The sequence below is a fragment of the Sander vitreus genome, chromosome 20, assembly GCF_031162955.1.
Source record: "Sander vitreus isolate 19-12246 chromosome 20, sanVit1, whole genome shotgun sequence".
Taxonomy (NCBI): domain Eukaryota; kingdom Metazoa; phylum Chordata; class Actinopteri; order Perciformes; family Percidae; genus Sander; species Sander vitreus.
In genome coordinates, this window is record NC_135874.1 from 7,811,413 (window position 1) to 7,826,359 (window position 14,947).

A 14,947-nucleotide genomic window follows, 5' to 3' on the forward strand; every position below is an offset into this window, starting at 1 on the left:
AAAAACTGAATGCAACCAATGATTTAAGTAGACCACGTGTCATTTTAACAATAGCAAAACAACATGTTTTGAGAATGCTTTTAGAAACACATTTTCTCCTTAATATTAAGATGGATTCTATTGATTTGGATATTCATATATTGACTCTCAGCTATCAGGTGACAAAAAGTAGATTATTTAAGATACTCAATGTGCATAGACCACTTGTTAACATTTTTTGTCACCTGAAAATCAGTGAGCTGAGTGTCAGCATTGGTGTATCCACATAAAATGTGACAAGAAAAAAACCTCTAAACGTCCCTTGCCACTTGTTTGTGATTTTATTACATATTTATATGCATATGAAGCTTTCAATGCACCAGTTCAGTTCAGTGTAAAGTGGTAGTAAAGATTTGATGCGGCTTAGTTAATCAACATATTTAATTTTCTATAGTTAAAGGTGCTTATTTAAAGTAAAAGATTTGAAGTAGAATTTATATTTCAAGCTATAATATTTACATCATACGAGAATGAAAAGAAATATCTGTACATGCTTCTTAAAAGGATTTTTGCATTGAAGACAAACAAATACTGGGGGAATTTAGAACTTTATCTAAGATAATTAAACCTTGTTATTTCAGAGTGAATTTCACTTGATCAAGAGATAATGAAGGTAAGAACATCATGAAAATTATCGATTTAACCAATGCCATAGTAATGTTCACTGCATATGAAATTAAACATCATTTTTCATTGTGGTGAGTTGGATTTCTTACTTTTGAGTTGAGTTTCTTTGAGCAATTCTTACCACTGTCCTGGTTAGGTTTGCACATTTGCATTTCATGGTCAGCACTATGCACAATTTGACAGAATTTGTGAATAAAGTTGCAAAAAACTAAACATTGTGTGTGAAAATGAGAATAAAAGATCTGAGAAAGATCTAACTGATCTTAAATGTTGGAGTAGGTTCAGGTTCTAAAAACACTGGGACTTTGGTAGATACCCACTTGATTTGTCTTAACTACGGCCTCATGTTCCCTTCAGCTGAACATTAGAATGCATTTTTGAATGATACGAGGACTGGATTTTGTCCTCTAGAGTCATAATGTAGTGATTACTTATTTAATAACCAGTATGGACATGAGGAATGAGGAGCTTTACATACAGTCTGTAATAACAGGGCTCAAACACAGGTCACTGCTATCAAATGTTATCTCCTTATCTAACTTCCACACGAAAAAGGTATATCATCCCTTGTGTGGAGGTAAGTAGGTCTTCCCTCAGGTTATATCAGTGCTTTGTAGAAACTTTCTTCTGTGTTTATTTCAGATTGTTGACTGCCTTTGGCATTCTGTAATTCTGTTTATGTTTTTTTTGCTCCACCAGCCGTCCAGATATCGCCCTCCTCTGGTTCCTCATCCCTTTCAAAGCTGTGAAAAACCTGATATGTGACCAGTACCTGGGGCTGACCCTCAAGATTGTCAGTGCTCTCCTGCTGCTGGCCATGCTGGCTCTTTTCCTCTACAGCATGCCTGGTTACATGGTGAAGAAAATGATGGGAGTCTGAGTTCAAACCAGCACATGATTTCAAAGGGTGTGCATTCAGTAATATTTTGAATTGTTTGTGAACGTTTTGCAATTTACCATTTGACAAAATAATAGCACTATTACGATAGCAGTACGAATAACAAATCTTGAGTGCATCCATCATTGGTTATTAATGTAGTCTAATGTGTACAAATCTCAACATATTGCTACTGTTGGTTTGATAACTGCAGTTTTTCTTGTTTCTTAAAATTCAATGTCCATTGCTCACCTTTGAGTTGGCTTGTGTTAGAGTTTAGATTTTCTTCCTTTAAACAATGTCTTGCCATGTCCTGTTTGTGCGTTATTTATGATATTTCAAATGTGTCCATAAATGACCTCTGAACAACTCACTCAATCACTCTGGTAGTCCTCTCATTTGTACATGCGTCCTTGTTTGCGTGGTATATGTATTCGGAAACTGAAAGGACAGTGGGAGCCTTATTATTGCATCATCCGTTATTATAAGTTAATTAAGATAATTACGGTAAATTTAAGCTTAAAACACATGACTCGGTCTATCATATGCATTTCAGCTCATAGAATCAAGTCGAAGCAAGCTTTATTTAATTGTTTAAACTTGCAAAATAAAAGTTCTAAATAGCTGAAACTCTTAAGTTACTTAGTTACACTGTCAAAGTCAAATTATTGCAACAATTTCAGTATGAACACACCCAACCAATCCCTTGCTTGTGGTGCTCTTGAAAGTGATGACCCTCTTTTAGAATCCTTAAGGTAAAGTGCTAAAAATTGTTTTCATTTAGTCACAACACCATTACAACAGTCTATTATGGCCCTGGTAGTCGATATCCACGACGTTCCAAGAGGGACATCCGGTGAAATTTCTGGCGGCACCGGAGCAATCCCGGATGTCCCTCTTTTCGGCCAGATGTCCATTACCTTCCGCTTTCTTTGTGTTGGAATTATAAACTCCGGTGGATTCCTGAGGACTGTGGTTAACTGCTCCTCAGATCTCTGCAGGGTAAATCCAGACAGCTAGCTAGACTATCTGTCCAATCGGAGTTTTCTGTTGTCGACTAAAACAACTTTTGAACGTACACACGTTCCACCAAAACAAGTTCCTTCCTGAGGCTATTTTGCAGCGGCACCGTGGCTCCGTCCGGCACTTAGCGGACTATGATTGTGCGATTGTGATTGGTTAAAAGAAATTCCAATAAACCAGAGCTCTCCCCTATCCCGGAATGCTGTGTAGACTAGCCAGACCCTCCCTGCAGCGTTGTGGAGGAAGGTCTGGCAATGCCAGACTATGGCCCTGGTTACTTTTTCAACTTTAGCGGACTACATTATTTCATCAATAAAGTAATGTAAGCTAAATTACTGTTAGATGTTTTTAAAAAAAAACTTCAAATTCGTTAAAAACTACTTGACTGCAATAAGGAAAGTCCTTGAATTTTTTCTTTAAATCTGGTTTCAGGAAGTGATTATAACGTCAGGTTAAGGGCTCAACAGTAACTTTAAAAAGAGGCATCAGCTTTTGGTTGCCGAAACTGAAAATATGGTTGCCATTTTAAGTCACCTTATATTTTGAGTATTTAAGATACTGTGCAGTTATATAAAACCAAATTATTTTTCTTTCGTAGTGTTGTTAGCGACATTAACCTTATGAATGTTCATCAGCCCATCATTGGGTGTGCCAGCTCTTGCAGCCATCACCTCATTATATCGTTGCCTGCCAAGCTGCCTGCTTGTGTTGCTTCGAGCTCCAGTGTGTCTACCCCTGTGGTTCTGTAGGAGGTGCTACCTTGAACTAGTCAACTTGATGGGTCACTCACCGAGGTGTATGCTGTACATGCTTTGCAGTATAATTTTGCGCCCAGCTTCAAAGATGCCGGACAGGCTACTTCGTCTCTCAAGACTTCACAAATATCATTTTTGTTTTCCATTCAGGTTCATCTGGTTCTTGGTCAGTTGAATCAATTTGCATATGTATTTGTGATGTTGACGGGTTAGTCAAACTTTTCACCCTACAGTCAAACAACTTAATTTGCTTCACCATTGTCTCTATGTCTGTGTGCACATGCGTAAACGCACCAACACGTGCAGCATTATCACATGCAGCGTTCTGACTGTAACAGCAAGCAATAAATAAATATAACAAATGCAACAAATATTTAAAAAATATATATATATTAATTTTGAGGAGCATGTTCTGCTGTTTGCTGTCCTTATTTTTTTATATGTTTAAAAAGTGGTTGCCACTGATGGCAACAACAGGCCAAGAATTGGTTGCCAATGGCAGCCTGGCTACAGTTACTGGTTTGTATCAGCCCTGGGTTGTATCAGTACTGTTACTGCACCACTTATGATAAATACAGTGTATTTGGACCCAATGGATTTTTGAATATAGATTGTCAAATTTCTAACACACTGTTTGTCTCTGCTCCACCAGCCGTCCAGATATCGCCCTTCTCTGGTTCCTCATTCCTTTCAAGGCTGCGAAACACCTGATATGTGACCAGTACAGGTGGCTGACCATCAAGATTGTCAGTGCTCTCCTGCTGCTGGCCATCGTGGCTCTTTTCCTCTACAACATGCCTGGTTACATGGTGAAGAAAATGTTGGGAGCTTGAGATATCTGCTGGATTTCACACACACAAAGAAATGATTTCACATGTATGTTGCCCTTGTGTTTTTGAAAACGTTTTTTTTGCCATTTGACCAAAGACACCATCAAGTTGTAGATTACAAGCATTAGAATGCCTACAGTACACAATAAAGCAAGCCTATTCTTATATTGACATGTAATTGCTAAAATCCATTACTGCAATGTAGTGGTGCAAATTGTTATTATTTCACAATGACGGTTAGTTTTATCTTGCTTAAAATATCATCATCATCATCATTATTATTATTATTGATGTTGTTCTTTTGGTTGTTGTGGTTGCTGCTGTCGCAGGGTAAGACTGTCACCTTTGTGCTGATTTATTGTGAACTTAACAGTTTGTCAACAGTGTGCAGTATTTGTCTGACTTTTGAATTTGTGAATAAAGTAACAACTACAAACGTTTCTAATCTTACATAATCTGTCCGGTCATCTGATCACATACATGGCTGTTAAAGCTCTCCAGTGTTGTTCAGTGGCAGCAGCGTTCATGTCTTAGGGGCTTAAACAAGTTTCCTTCCAAAGTTATTGGGAATTAAAAAAAATTAAATGTAATTTTTGTGGATATTTATTTTAAAGAAATGTAGAAAAATACTACATTTGTGCAGTGTGGTTTGGTAGTGCGAGATTCATATATGACATTCAATATGCTGTAAGAGGAGATGGGAGGGGAAACATTTCTGTTAAAAAATATGAGAAAGCATGACAAACATAATAATAATGGAAATAAAACGTATACTTGGCAAGCGTGGGTTATGAACGGTGTCTCCAGCATTTTAGCAAGCGAACTACATGAACTTCCACTGAGATTGGATAATATACTTTTTTTTTTTTAATCAATTTTGCTTGCGATATGACTATATATATATATATATATATATATATATATATATATATATATATATATATATATATATATATATATATCCAATGTGAAAATTGATGACGTGAAATCGAATGCCCCCAATGATTCGTCATAATAAAAGGACGCCTCCTAGCGATAGCTTGGTCGAAAACAAGTTGTCAACTCGAACTCATTATGTAGCTAGCTAAGCCAAGTCTGTGACCTGCTAAATAATATTAAGAACAGGACGCAGGGTAAAGTTAGTTTCACTGGTTTACAGTTTAGTTTATTCTCTGGAATTAAATGTTTAGCATGGTAAAACGCTATCATTGGAAACACCGCTAGCTTGGGTAAAAAAGTGCGACGGCGGGATAACATTTTCAGTTTCCTTCTGCGGTTGCCAGGCGATTCATTTGGCAGAAATGGACGGCAATGAAGCTACAGGTAAGTTAAGTAAATTTTGAAATATAACGTGGGCTCTAGCAATTTTTTAAATTACACTGTGCGTGAAATCAGCGATTAATCAAATATTGTTTAATATAAATGTCTTTTGGGGATTTGTGCTATTTTACGTAACAGACCTTCCTCAAAGCGCAGCGTTCGAATGACTTCCTAGTCACTGGAACAGTGTAACTTTCTTTCACTGGCCCTCTCATAGCGGCCCTCTCATAGCGGCCCCCAAACACAACTTATGCTGCTGTGCTGCCATCTGCTGGTCAGCAATAGAACCAACAGACTACTGGTTAATTCTCATCTTTAACCAGCTCAACCACATTTTTTTACATGCACTATCATCGGTATTCTGCATTTTCAAGGACGGTGACGCTCCCGTTGGAATATTGACTGCAGGTAAAAACCAATGCAAAAGGAGTTAAGCTTTTGACATTTATAGGTAGCGTGGGACAAATGGAGCAAGACGTTATAGTACTGATTGATACGCTTGATGTTTTTGTATAAACTCAGTTGCATGCACCGTAGACATTTTATTTTGGTCGAAGATTCTCCTTAATAAACATGTTTTCCTTGTCAGTAACGTTGGTCAGAACTACAAACTTGGAACGAGCTAGCATGTCAAACGACTAGTTTCTACTGGATAAAAAGTAACGTTAGGTCGTTAACGCAGAAGGATAGTTTTCTCAAGGTACCTTCATTGTTACCCCGGCGAAACGACAAGGGTTTGAAGTGTAATGTTAAATGATAAGTCCGTTTCGCTCAGTAAATATAATAATAATAATAAAAAATAAAAAAATAAAAAAAAAGCGTTATGGAGGATGCGGGCATCGATCCCGCTACCTCTCGCATGCTAAGCGAGCGCTCTACCATTTGAGCTAATCCCCCGTTCTGACGTATGACACGATATCATATGATCTTAAAGCCAAAGCAATGTTCTTCATGACACAAAATAAGTATTAATCAATACAATGACGTGAAATAACTATGGGATTTCTGATCGCTAGAGGGCGTCATTAGCCTGACATCGTCATACTCACTCATGCTGCGTTCCAGACACAATTTTTAGCCCGTAAGTTACGACTTCAAGTCACGACTCACAACTTGGTAGCGTTCCAGGCAAAGTCACGACAAACCCTTCTAGCTAGCATTAGCGTTAGCTAGCGGCTACCTACCGTTGACGTTAGCTCGCGCTAGCTGATACTAGCGATTTCTAGTCGGCAACATATTTTGGGCTTAATTTAATAAACATAACCTGCAGTAGTACACAATCGTATGTGTATTGTTTGGACTACAATGTGTGGAATTACTTTACGTTGCCTATTTATGTCTATTTCTCACAGTTAATCACCGGCGTCTGTACAGCATCAAAAGGGTCGACATTGTTGTTTATGTGTGTGTGACGTCAAAACTGTAACTGGGAGTACAACGATCTGTTACGAGTTCACGAGTAGTAAGTTACGGGTTTGACTGCCGTTCCAGGGCACTTTCACGGAAAGAAGGTTGTGAAAACACGGGTTACGGGTAGCCTGGAACGCTGCATAAGATTCTAGTCAGAATTTACAGACCTCGAATGTTGTGGGCGGGGCTAAGTTCGGCTGGCGTCCAGGCTAGGGCTTTATAGCTTGGGGATTTAAATTCAGAACGCTTACCTTGTCCGGCAGATCGCAGGTTCGAATCCAGCTCACGGCGGGTGACTCGATGAACTTTAGGTTACAGTGAAAGTTACAAAAATCTGGAAGAAGCTGTTATCATCTAACTAAGGTTCAAAATAGGTTAAATATTTGACTGTATCGAACTTAAATAATGAAAAGATGTGAACCCTCTACTTCGCAGTGTTAACATGAACATTAAAACTCTGACTTGCACACCAAAAGAGGTGCCAGGGTCATAATCTCTCGGGCAATGTTATGTGTTTGTCATAGATTTGCACAGGCTTACTGCGGACCACATATAATCTCATATACAATTAAACTAACGTTAACCCTTTACTTGTAGGGTTTATTGTGAACATGTGGCCCATGTGAGCTTGCAATACAAATCTATTCTCACTCAAAATAAACCACCACCATTTATTTCACAACTTTTTATTTATTCAAAACTCAAAAGATGAGTGTTCTGTAGATGTTTACATGGTCAATGACTGCAAGTTTCAGAGCAGAGGACAGCCAGTTTGCAAATAAAAAAAGCTGGGAAGGGACAAGGAGACTTCCTTGGTTTAACTGGATGCTTATGATGACCAGTCAACTGGTCACAGATTTTTTTTAATACTGACTTTCTTCCAAACTATATCTCATATACCCTAGGCAACCCTTAACAGCAAATGAAAAGTGTACACAGTATGATTAGCAGGATAAACATGACAAAACCTGACATGTAAAAATTGTCTGTATTATTCCAGTGTCAGGCTCCCTTATATTTTAGAATAAAACATTAGCACTGCTACAATCTATAACCAAGTTGTCAGTCTGCAGGTGGCTTTCCACCTCAAAATTTCAAACTCATAGGCTTCTGCACGTCGGCCTAAAAGATACAGCGGTAATTAACCAGGATCGTGCGACATCAGACAAAATCTCCACACAAAATACATATACAAAATATCACTCATTCACAGTCAATGTTTAACATTCTCATGCTCAGATATGTTGCTGATCAATAATACATAATTGCAGAGCACTGATCATACGCCTTGAGTCATTACACCAAAGGATTTCCTTCAGCGTTTTTACATGCCATGAACACACCATAACAGAAACTAAAGGCTTGATTCTGACTCAAGCACAAACCATAACTGAACAACACATAACACGCATGGCCTCAGCTTTCAATTCATGTACAGCAGGGTTTGCACCAATTCTGCTACAGAAAGTTCATCTAAATTAAATACAAGTTAAATAAATAAGAAATTGTTATTTAAAAAGTCACTTTTGTTACAGTTTTAGTGGCCCTGGGAGTGTCCTGGTGGCACATTGGAGCAGTATTGTTCTGTGCTCTAATAAGTATCACAGCGCACCAAAGGCAAATAAATAACTCCATAATGAGCAAAGACATTATTCTCTCAGAAATCACAAGGTCGGCAATATTTACAGACTTAAAATTCACTGTTTGCCATAACAACCTCCATGCCAAGCTCGGCTCGATTTTCTGTGGTACTCATGCTGAAATAACTGGAATATGCCATACATTACTGCTATTGTTACTGTGTAAGTGGAGGCAGGGAGGAGCAGCAGATGTTGATGCAGAGTAGTTGTGTATACTGTGTAGATGGCCAGAGGGTGGAGGGGGAGGGTTAAGATATACATATGAGAAAGAAAAGAACGACAGAGAGTAAGGATAATGGTGAGTATTTAAAGAGAGTGTGCAGAGAGACTAGAAAACAAATGAGGGCAAAAGGAAAAGGAAAGGGAAGATGGGGATGTTAGGGGGGAGGGAAATGAAGGGCTCAGTATTCATCCTGGTCCAGGTGAGCTTGTTCATCGAGGTCCTCATCCTCCGGAGGTGCAAAGCCATCCTGAGAAACGGGGAGAAAAAGTTATCATTCAAGGGTTTCTACTTAAAAAAATTTCCTGATCAAAGACGACATACAAACAGATAAACAATGGCCTCTACACAGAGAGCCCAATTTCTGATGTCACGTCCGGGCTAGCTTTTGTAACTAATTATATACTCCCATTGAGCATTTGTTTTATCTGTCTTTCAGAAAAAATAAACTTGTTCCCAGAGTTTACTGTCCATATACTTAGGACAATTGTCATCCAATAACTCTCTAAATAAATAACTAAAATGTACCTGCGCACCAATGCGGGTACTTCTGTCATCATAACTTGATTTCGTCCATATCTATGATACCCACCAACACTCTGATCTAAGTTATTTTTTCTAATATAATCGATGCTGTCTAAAACCTTCTACACTGTTTGATCATTTCTGTCCAGCTCTCGCCCCCAAGGGCTGGGCTGTGAAGCCATTTGCATGCAGCCATTGATCAACTTTCATTGGATTGAATGGGCCCTGTTCTCTTTAATACCTCCATGGTCCTGCTGCTACAGACGGATACAGACAGATGTCTGAACTTAGTTAGTTATTTATTTAGTGTTTAAGGTGTCTAAAAAGAAAAATATAGAATAAATAACAGTATTAGATTATCTGTATTAGCAGACACGCTATTAGTTTTTTTAAATGACCAATATTAATTGAATATATGGAGTGAGCCACATATATGGAGTGAGCCACATGACTCACATACTGTTGAGTATGGTTATGTTTACTTTATTACAAATGTCAATAGGGTTGGGGGGTGTACTTATTTCTGGAATAGAACTCTGAAGGTTTCCCTCTGGCTCTCTATTGTAACTCAGTGAGTAAAGAGCACGCAGATGGAAATGGTGCAGTGCAGCCTGGATTTGTTGCTGATAAAGGATGGATACCTCTGTTGCGTAAAGAATGTCGATTATCCTGCTGAGGATGGGGTTGTTTTCACTCTCGTGTTCCTGGCATATCAGCTCAATGTCTCGTAGTTTGCTGAAGTAGAAGTCTCTCTCCTTCTCTAGTCCGTCTACAGTCAACTTCAACTCCATACACTTAGACAGGAAAGAAAAATAGCAGCACATAAAAAAAATAAACCCGTTTAAGTGGCACTATTTTACTACACGCTTTTTTTCATAGCCGACATTGTGACTGTCATTAATGAATGCTTTTCCTACTGTAACAGCGCAAAATGTCTTCTGTGAAAAAGTTATTTCCATTAATGCAATAAATCAATTGATTTAAGTAGACGTAGACATGAGACTGAGAAGGGGTATATAGATAGGGTAGATAGATGACATGGTTTAAGTACTGTTGTCTACCTGTTGATTTAGCTCCATGATCTCAGCATCACTTCCCCCGTTTCTAGACAAAGATGGATTCTTCCTCAGAGCTGGAGTGTTGTGTTGGACGCGCTGTGGCGTTGGCATGTTTTTGGGAACTGTTGGAGATGTCCTCTGTGGTCCTGGAGTGGTCAGAGATGTTTATCATTTGAATTAAAATGAATTGACTGCATTGATGTTGGCTTTGTAGCAGTTGTGGCGATGGATATAGCACATTATAGAGAGCTGATGTCATCATCTTATAGCATAATGTTGTGCCTTTGATATGCCATTTTTGTGAAATGATTTCAAATTTTTTTTTTTACAACAGAACTGATATCAAATTTGGATAGCCAAATTTTAAAAAGCCAAATTATAAATATAAATGTATTAAATCATTTAAAACGGTAGAATGTCACATTTATTTGAGACAAAAATCGATAAAACAGAAAACCCCTGCGTCCTGCCAAACCTCTATAAGTGCTTCAGGAGAGGTGTTAAACTCAAAGTCAAAACATGGCAACACGCATTACCAAAGTTTAAAAAATAAAGGGTCATTCTGCCCGTTTACAACCACACTGCTTCTTACCAGTGACAAAGCCACAAAGCAGGCCTATGACACACTACAAATCAGGTTAGATTGTTCGCCATTATTTTCAAGCAAAAAGCTTTCACAGAGACATAGCAAGGCTGGTCAGGCCGATGTTACTGTTGTTAGTAAAATGAGACAAACTTGCGTTTATCAGTTTTATCAGAAATTGAGTTGCATCAGCTGCTTAATGCAGAACACTGGAGAAAATGGTCGCATTTGATATTTTTGTGGGTCTTCTGGCATCACTGATCATGATCAATTAGAATTGGGAAGGCGAGTTACAATTGGCAGTTGCATGTTGTGGATTTTCATCCCCACTAATGCTGCGTCCCACCAATCACTGTGGTGATTACTACAATGCCACCAGTGACTTACCTACACGGTAGGATTGGGCATCGAGAACTGATTCCTACTTTGAATCGTTTCAAAAATTACAATTCCAGTAGAATCCTTTCTTTATTGGAATCGTTTAGAGGATTTGGTTTCAAATCCGATCAATCGCTTCCCAATTCAACATGCGCAAGTTTTGGTTTCCGAAGCGGCCAGGCGCTTGTTGAGTTGCAGCCATGGAGCACAGTTAGCAGCACTCTAGTGTGGCTTTATTTTACATTGAAAAAGCCCTGTAAAACTGCAAACCACCATTGAATCAAAATAAAACTTTCCTCTTATCTGTGAAAATAGGCATGTGACCCGTTTCAACTCCACCCCTCAAAGAATCGGAATCGAGAATTGATAAGAACCGGAATCAGAATTGGAATCAGAATTGTTAAAATCCAAACGATGCCCAACCCTACTTACACGGTGTCATGTTGCTCGTGAATGCTGGGCAGTGAGATGGATCTAAGAAGACAGCGGCCAGTCTGTGAATCGTGCTGCTCACACCACTTGCTTGCAGGGAGCGCTTTTGAGCCATCCAAAGCTCAGCAAGACCGTGCAGCAAAGCCAAAACTGTTTGGTTTACCTGGGGTTCTCTTTGGTTTGTGGATAAAGTGATCACCTGGGTTGGGGGCAGGGGCCACGTCCTGCCCCTGTCTGGATAGTAAAGGGTCATACTCCTTCCCGTCGTAGTTGGCGTCAAAGAACTTCTTGAACCACTGCACGAATTCAAAGTTGTCCTGGAACTTCCCTTTTACAAGCTTTTCCACAGGAATTATCTGGAGGATGAAAACAGGGAACGCTTGAATAGCTCCATGCGACATAACATGCATGTTATGCTGCTGTTATATGTGAAAACAACAAATCATCTTAAATATGATTAAAAATATAGTGGAATACATGATAATATGATAAAAGTATTCTGACTTTGTCAACACTCATCCTTTTAAAAGCTGCCTGAAGCACTTTGAAGTTGTGTATAGATTCATGTTCCAGCTTGGCTTGAAATTTGACCTTCTTCAGAAGGATACAACCTGGGAACAACATGTCCATGAACTGGCAATATGCCGCTCCTGTAAAACACAAAGACGCAAAGATTTGTTTTTGTTGTCTTGTTCTGATTTTTTTTTTTTTTTCAGCAGTATTAGATTGGAACTTTAGCCCTACCTGAACAGAGCTGTTCGATCTTGGTGTAGGTGAGGTGCAGCGAATCGTTGACCCATGCCAGCATGTCATGTCGGCTGAGGTTGTCAATGGACACAGATGTGGCGTACACATTAACTGCCATCCCCTACCTGAAACAAACAACATAAGAAGAGAGAAATGGTCAGTCAGTTGGAATGCTTTTTTTGTTTGGCTGAAAGTTAGTTAATAAAACAGATTATTTCATCTGTCTTTGATTGGCCTCTACATGTACACAGATTGCTCGTCTTATATCCATCTTCCAAGATACCCCACCCTTTACTGAACCCCGCTGCCCACCACGTCCACACCACATCTGATCCTCCCCTTGCCTTTACTCAACCTACCAGACATCTTGGACTTCGAAGGATATGATATACGTATTTAGGTTGCAACTGCGGATTATTTTCATTATTGATTATTCTGCCGATTACTTTCTTCATTAATCATTTTGTCTATAAAATGTCAGAAAATACTGAAAAATGGCTGTTACAATTCCCTAAAGTTTCCTAAATGTCTTCATAGAATTGTTTCTCGATGTACTATCATGTAAGACAGGAAAACAGCAGATCCTCACACAGAGAAGCCGATACAAATGATGCTTCGTATTTTTACTTCTACAAATGACCTAAATAATTAATCGATTATCAGAATAGTTAGCTGATTAAATTAATTGTTTCAGCTCTTATTCATGGACCTACTTTACTGGACTTATTTTAATGTATTTGTCCTGGATTCCTGATGTAGGATGTTATACTGTAGTATTAGACCTGACTGTAATCTGTATAAACTGTTTAGTGGGGGGGGGGGCATAAGGAAATTTACTTTCCTTATATCCCAAGGCGTTGAGGGCTAGTTGTGGCAGTTGTGGGCCGGTTAAACCCACTGACACTGGTGATATTGGCCAATACACTTGATTTTTTACTGTAAACACAGTGCCTGAGAAGCATCTTTAGTTTCAGTTTTAATCTACAGATGTGTTGTGAGCATAATCCTCCCTAGATTAAACAGAAATACCCTGATGTTTGTGAGCAGCTTTATACATCTGGCAGCTCCAGCCTTCTCTGTGCTCACTTTGCTCGCCTGCTAATACCTTCCAGTGGTGTCTTGTCAAAATGGGCCTGTGACACCTTGACATACCCTGCAGTAAAAATGCACATTAACACTAGCAAGTCATGAACTGTAAAATGATGGGTCACACTGTGTCTGCAGGTGACAGCCTGAAAGAGAAATTACAGTATGTCACCAAATTCCACACTTAAAAACAACGGTATCACGCTTAATACCGGCAGTGTAAGCAGTGATTTCAGGAGGTAACACTAATAATATTGTTATTGCACCTTCAGCAGCGTGCTGCAGTCTCCCATGGGGCTAGCTTACAATTACATGATAATATAAACTACAACCATATAACCAACAATAAAAGCGTTTATAGGACAAAACCATGCAGCCTCAGCTACATTTGCGAGCGCATACCTTGAAGTAGGTGTCATTTCTATTTAACATGGATTATTGTATAGCCTATCGCACGAAAGGGAAGTATATTCTCTAAAAACCTGCTGGGCCTTCTAGAAAGCTCCGTAAATGACTGCAGCAAAATCGTGGGTGCAAAACCCCGAAGTCTAACAAGAACAAATGGGCGGGGGTCTGACATTTCAAGCCCAAGCTGAGAACAATAAATGTGCCCGTTTGCTGGGTGCCTTTCGGTTAAAAAACCCGCAACGCTGGTGCTGCTCTCCTAGCGGCCCCCTCTACAGGCCTCCCCGAATAGCTCAGGACTGACAGTGCACGGGGAATATATCCTCCTCTCTGCATGGGAATAAAACACACGCTCCCCCGCAAACACCACGCACAAAAAAAAAGAAACAAGAATGCGAGAGTGGGTCAAAGGATTATTTCGCGCGGTGATACTCACTGTATTCAGGAGTGTCTGTGTTGTTATCACGCTGGCAGTATTCCTTATGTCAATGCCCGTTGCCGTAGTCGTTGTCAGACCCTACGCGGTGCAGTGCATGGTAACGGGCCGCCCTGTCTGGGGCTGCAACAATCCAGCTCCAACCGCGCATGCGCCTGACTCCATGCTGTTAAAGGTTTATTATAAATAGGACTTTGGCCTATTACAGCTAAGAGACACATGATGTGTCTGGTTGGATTTAAGGCCTGCTGGTCACCGAGGTTTTACTGAGGGCAGGCAACACAAACATTATGTTAACCTTATGTTAATGTTTTATCTGTTGCTGGATAAAAAACAGTGGTGGAAGAAGTGTTCAGATCCTTTACTTCAGTAACAGTGCTAATACAACAGTACTAGCTGTTCATTATTGATTATTTACTTGATTAATCAATTCATTAATAGTTTGATGTAAAGTGTTACAAAATTGTGAAAATCCCTCCATCTATCACAGTTTCTTAAAGCCTAAACGGATGTTTTCAAATGTCTTGTTTTGTCCAACCAATCGTCCAAAACCCAA

At 39.3% G+C, this 14,947-nt stretch overlaps 1 protein-coding gene and 1 non-coding gene across 3 annotated transcripts; both read right to left on the reverse strand.

Moving 5' to 3' along the window:
• Positions 1-6,295: 6,295 nt before the first annotated feature.
• trnaa-agc (transfer RNA alanine (anticodon AGC)) lies at positions 6,296-6,368 on the reverse strand. Its single transcript has one exon. It is a non-coding gene; the product is annotated as a tRNA-Ala (tRNA).
• A 1,291-nt stretch (positions 6,369-7,659) lies between these two features.
• Positions 7,660-12,583, reverse strand: mapre3a (microtubule-associated protein, RP/EB family, member 3a). Of its 2 annotated transcripts, none has more exons than XM_078277535.1 (6): positions 12,462-12,583; positions 12,222-12,367; positions 11,917-12,073; positions 10,328-10,470; positions 9,908-10,060; positions 7,660-8,991 (listed from the first exon to the last, which is right to left on the reverse strand). In XM_078277535.1, exons 1-6 carry the CDS (start codon positions 12,580-12,582, stop codon positions 8,923-8,925), a joined length of 789 nt encoding a protein of 262 aa, XP_078133661.1. In that variant the 5' UTR covers position 12,583; the 3' UTR covers positions 7,660-8,922. The 2 variants fall into 2 exon arrangements, with proteins under 2 accessions (XP_078133661.1, XP_078133660.1); XM_078277534.1 differs by having other exon boundaries at positions 11,881-12,073.
• Positions 12,584-14,947: the final 2,364 nt, after the last annotated feature.